Source organism: Leptonychotes weddellii, chromosome 7, assembly GCF_054177405.1.
Source record: "Leptonychotes weddellii isolate Sample4059 chromosome 7, ASM5417740v2, whole genome shotgun sequence".
Lineage (NCBI taxonomy): Eukaryota > Metazoa > Chordata > Mammalia > Carnivora > Phocidae > Leptonychotes > Leptonychotes weddellii.
The window spans coordinates 91,310,555-91,316,170 of NC_138375.1; the positions used below are offsets into that span (position 1 = coordinate 91,310,555).

Here is a 5,616-nt window from a genome sequence, read left to right on the forward strand (position 1 = left end):
GTTTGTTTTTCAGAGTCCATCGTCTCTCGTGGTTCGTCTACCCCTCCGATTTCCCCCTCTTCATTCTTCCCCTCCTGCTACCTTCTTCTTCTTCTTTTTTTTTTTCTTAACATATATTGCATTATTTGTTTCAGAGGTACAGATCTGAGATTCAACAGTCTTGCACAGTTCTATAGTGTGTGATCAGAGTTGAGAAAGCCTGGATCAACCAAGATGCTACCTATCGAATCAGTCCTTTAGAACTGAATAAATGGTTTTTAGACTCTACCTAGATTAACAGAGTCAGGTTAAAGCCAGTTAATGCCAAACAGCAGCACTGAGGAAGAGTTTGTACCACTGCGAGCATGTATATTTCTGCATCTTATTACTCAGTAAGAAATTCGACATTCAGAGCTCATGTCTCCCCTCACGTGTGTGACAGCCCCCAGCTGGCTTGGCACATAGGCTCTAGGTGTGTAGGCGTACTGTCTCATTCTCAACGCACTACATTTGCCGGAGTAATATTTCCGTGCCAACAATTAGCAGAATTCTCAGCTCCTTTGACTCCAATTTCCCAAATTGTAAATTCATAAAACGTATATGAAGGTTTTTGCTTGGGGCAGCAAAATATGTAGCATTTGCCTATTGAAGTTCACGACTTGATTCTTTCCCACTTCCCCAGGGGTCGTGTGTGTGCCTGCCATCTCGGAACTACTCTTCTTTTGAAAATCTGTCCTGTTAAATGAGTAACATATGTCAAAGGAGGAGAAATAATACCTTTGAATCGACCCGTAGCAGTTTTCCAGTAAACAAGGCCATCATGTAAGAGAGTCCTTTCTTTACTTATCAGTGCTTGCTTCCTAAACACATGGCCATTTTTGAGCTTTGTGTAGGTTTTGTTTTCGATCTTATTTAGGATCTCAAGCCATTTTTGATTTTTCTCATACTCGTTGACTTTTAAATCCACTGCTGCAATCATGTCTTTAATTAAGCACAGAGCTTTGCACAAGTCTTTATGTTCTTCACTTCTTTCTGTGTGGGAAAAAGAAAGAACACCATAGAATAAGCCAGAGTGCTGAGGAAGAATTTTTTTTTTTAGGTTTAAATGCAATTAAATTCATACAAAGAGCAAAAATCACACAACAAAAATGTTGGATTAGGTTCAAATACCTTATTATCACTCTGCACCCTTTCTCCCCAAAAAGAACTGTTACAAGATTTAATTATAAAAGATTTATTTATCAGATATGCTTGAGATGAAATACTATCAGTAACATGTCTGAGTTCTAAAGACAGGTCTGACCTTCCCCAAGAGTAGGGAATATGTTATATACTAACCTAGGCTTTCTTTCCACCTTCTCAGACACAGGTAATCAAGTGATCCCTTCACTGAATTTCTTAGAACTCAGCCAACCTGCAGGCCCAAATGAGGGTCCTCTCATGAAAGGGAGATGCAGAGGGACTTGGACTCATTTGCCTTCCTGGGTCTCACCCTCCATAAAAAAATATTCAAAATGGTATTTGAACATTTTTTCAACCTAAAAAAATGGGACAAGGCACTGTGCCCAGTGGGTCAGCCATACTCATGCCAACAGTAGACAATCATCAATTCCAGTGGTTACTCTTTAAAACACTGGCCATCTGTTCGTATCTCTCAATTATCTTTTTTTTTTTTTTTAAGATTTTATTTATTTACTTTGACAGAGAGTCAGCAGCGAGAGAGGGAACACAAGCAGGGGGAGTGGGAGAGGGTGAGAAGCAGGCTTCCCGCGGAGCAGGGAGCCCGATGCGGGGCTCGATCCCAGCACCCTGGGACCATGACCTGAGCCGAAGGCAGTCGCTTAACAACTGAGCCACCCAGGCGCCCCTCTCTCAATTATCTTAAGAAAAAGTTCTGGAGGAGTTTCTGGAACAACCTCCTAGAACCCCAGATGACACTGAATTTAACTACTATCTTATTGGATGATAAGGAAAACCTAGTTCATGTTTATTGAGGGAAACCAAAGAGAAAGTTTCAAGAGGTCAGAAGGTGCCAGAAGGAGAAAAGAAAAACTGGCAGAGAAAACAAACCCTATGGCAGCAGAAATCAACGCGCAGAAACAGCAGTCAAGTGAGATGAGAACAAATCCTCAAACAGTCTGAACATTTCCAGGTTCTCAGTGTCCTACATGCATGAAGGTTGTTCCAGAAAATCAAGGAACAGATCCTGACAGGGATCTTTCACAAGGAAGATGCTTTCTTTCTCACTGTCTGTGAAAGTATCCTCTTTCCTACACTTACCAACCCGCAAAAGGTTCTCCTTTCCAAAGAGCGTATTTCATAAATAGGAACGGGGAGTAAAGAAAATCAAAGTTGAGTTACAAGGTAACTTGGGGTGAGACCAAGAAAAGGCTCAGTCTTTTGACCATCAGGGACAAATTACTGTCTTGTAATGGCGGGCTACCCTAAGTGATGCAACATCGGCCTCACCTGGGAGTCTTGCTAGGGACCTTGGGTTGCACCTCAGACCTCAGTGAAGCAGAATCTGCATGGAAGCAAGATCTGCAGGAGAGGACTATGCCTAATGAAGTTTGAGAAGCACTGCCCTGAGTCACACAAACCAATGATCCCAGGAGCCAGAGAGAGCAAGAACGGACCACTGGTAAGATCTGACCTAAGGAAGCAGTGTCCATTCACTCAGCCATCATGACAGCTATACCCGGAAAGCCCTAAGTCATGCTGATCATTTCTGACACGCAGTAGTTAATGACTGTTATTCGGTCTACCAGGAATTTGGCATGGGATAATTCTTAGAGTAGCAGTAGCTGACTTAACACAATCTGGCAGATTTTAGTCTTTGAGGTATTGTATTTAACTCTACCCTTAAGACAATATGAACATCGTACAAACTGAAAGCCTTAATTTTGTTTTCATTATTTTGCTGAGAACAACATTTATGAGGCTTTTCTCTTCATATTGTGCTGATATTTTCTTTTACGTTGAATTACAGGGAGCACTAAAAATGGGATACAAGGAACTGAGGTTACCATTCCTGCCTGAACTTAGTTCTTAATGTGACTGAAAAAAGGAAACACTAATTCATGCATTTCTACATGCCTAGACCGCTTCCCCAAAAAAGGATGTTAGAGGTTGACTTTTTAGAGGGGGCATTTAAGATCTCATTACCCCTTTCATTACGTCCAAGTCAACTGGTCATAACGAAGGTAATAAAAACAGCTCCCACTGGGTGAGTCCTTTGTTTACACCAGGCTCTGCTCTGGGCATTTTGTGCAACGATCTCATTTAATCCTCACAACAATTCCCTGAGGATTATTAGTCTCACTTAGTAATGGAGAAAACCGAGGCTCCTTTAATGAATGTGCCCAACAAATGAGCCGCAAAACCAGTATATGCAATAGCAATGCAAGTTCACATGATTCCAAACCCAGGCCCTTGTTAACCAAACACACCACCATCCGACAAATAATTTACTCAAGATCAATAAGCTAGCTGGAGGAACAGGCATTTTTATTTATTCGTTCATTGCACTGGTATGTTCTTATTTATTGATAGACTCTTCTGTACCAGTCACTGCACTAGGCATTCAAGATCCAATTGTGAACCAGACAGACACAGGCCTTCTCGATCCTTTAAGGAGCTTACGGTTCAGCCATGTGCATTATTAGCTTCTTAAAAGATGCCTAGATGTTACCCCTGGAACTTGATGAACTGACAGAGTGAAAAATAGCTCCCTCAAAAATCATTCTCAATCTAATAATTCACTGCTTGGAAGATGTGACATCTGGTGATAGGATCCATGGGGTATGTTTCAACAGACTACTGATAAGGTAACAGGAAGATGAGGAAGCAGAGGTACTAAGAAGATCTGGACACAGGGAAACTGAAGAGGGGATAGGCGGGTTCAAAGTACGAAGAACACTACTTGGCTTAGGCTGCCTGGAGCAATTCAGACTATTGCCCAAGCTACATAATAAAAAATATCTTCTCAAAAAGGATCCAAATCCTAAGACTCTAAAAGTTTTTCCCTAATCAACAATCTTCATAAATCACAGGCCACAAGTATTTGTATCTGTTGATGACACCTCGGCTATGTTTAAAATTAATGCAAGAGGCAAATGTTTATCCCAGAAGTTATGACTCACCCTTTGTGTACTGCAAAATCCTTTCCACCAGGACAGGGTATTTTGTGATGCGCTGAGTGACTAGCAGAATGCATTCTGGAATTCCTCGGCGTCGAGCCAAAAGATTATTATTTCGAAGCTTAAAAAATACATATATACATTTTTATATACACAAACTGTGTTTTCTTTTTAGGTCTGAGTTTAATAATACAAAGAATCTGCCATTATATCATTCTATTCAGATACAACGTAATATGCATTATCATTAATTAAAACTTGATTCATTGTCGGGGCGTCTGGGTGGCTCAGTCGGTTAAGCCACTGCCTTCGGTTCAGGGCATGATCCTGGGGTCCTGGGATCGAGCCCCACATCAGGCTCCCTGCTTAGCGGAGACCCTGCTTCTCCCTCTCCCTCTACCTGCTGCTCCCCCTGCTTGTGCCCTCTCTCTGTCAAATACATAAATAAAGTCTTTAAAAAATAAAATAAAACTTGATTCATTGTCATTAAATTGTACACTTTGTCATTAATCTATCAATAATCTCACTCTCGAAGATCAAGAAGTTTCAAGTTACATTGATATATTTGCAGTTAATTCCAAAAGTAAGCAAGTTTCACTAAGTGTTAAGATTTATGAAGAGCAAAAGTTCTGGAAAATATTCACAAATCAAAGTCATATTTTGAGTGTGAGTTTGCAATTAACTGTTGGTTTTTCTAACCAGTCTTCCTCTACATTTGTTATTCTTTATCACAGCACTTACAATTCCCTCTAATCAGGTCAACTTTTTTCCTTAAAATTTCATAGTATTCTTTAAGTTTTCAAGTTCTCAATACTCATGTATGGGGTGTGGGGGAGGGGGAGTATCTCCTAACATTCTCAAAATAAAAGAAAAAATGTATAATCCATCTAACTCTAAAGGACAAATTTCTTCAACACATAAACTGAACACCAAAAAATAAATAAAGGGATGGGGAACAATCAAATTAAAAGAGATTTAAAAGATACAACTCTGATACACAACATGTAAACTTTAGTTGGATTCTGATTTAAGCAATCCAATTTCATTTTTTAGGGAAATCTGAATACTGACCAGCTGTCTGAAGATATTAAAGAATAATTCTTACCTTAATTGTGCAAATGTCATTGTAATTTTTAAAAGATGCATTGTTTAGAAATACATATTACATACATGTGAAATTATATGATGTTCTGGATTTGCTTCAAATTAATCCGGGGGGGTGGGGTGGATTCTGTATTTTCACTAAGATTCTTCTGATTTATTACTTCTCAGGACATAAAACGACAACCCAGGATATTACAAAGGTGCTCAGAAGGTTGGAGGACACTTTACAAATATAAGATACAAAAGGAAATGATTTGGGAGAAATATTGTACTAAGACAGAAAAAGAGATTTTCCATCTTTGCCACAGGCCTATCTCTTTCTTCTCCTTCCTTTGAAAATCAGCACCTCGATGTGAAACTTGTTAAGGTCATGTAACAAGAAAGCACGAACTAT

General features: G+C 39.7%; 1 protein-coding gene across 10 annotated transcripts in view; it reads right to left on the reverse strand.

Annotated features, from left to right (window-relative positions):
* The window catches only part of ARHGEF28 (Rho guanine nucleotide exchange factor 28), a 235,204-nt gene that overhangs the window by 55,333 nt on the left and 174,255 nt on the right, over window positions 1–5,616 (reverse strand). For all 10 annotated transcript variants that reach the window (XM_081826744.1, XM_081826748.1, XM_081826746.1 and 7 more), the window contains 2 exons: window positions 4,122–4,239; window positions 757–1,011 (listed from right to left, as the gene is read on the reverse strand). In XM_081826744.1, coding sequence (XP_081682870.1) covers window positions 757–1,011; window positions 4,122–4,239 — 373 coding nt within the window. The remainder of the gene's footprint in view (window positions 1–756; window positions 1,012–4,121; window positions 4,240–5,616) is intronic.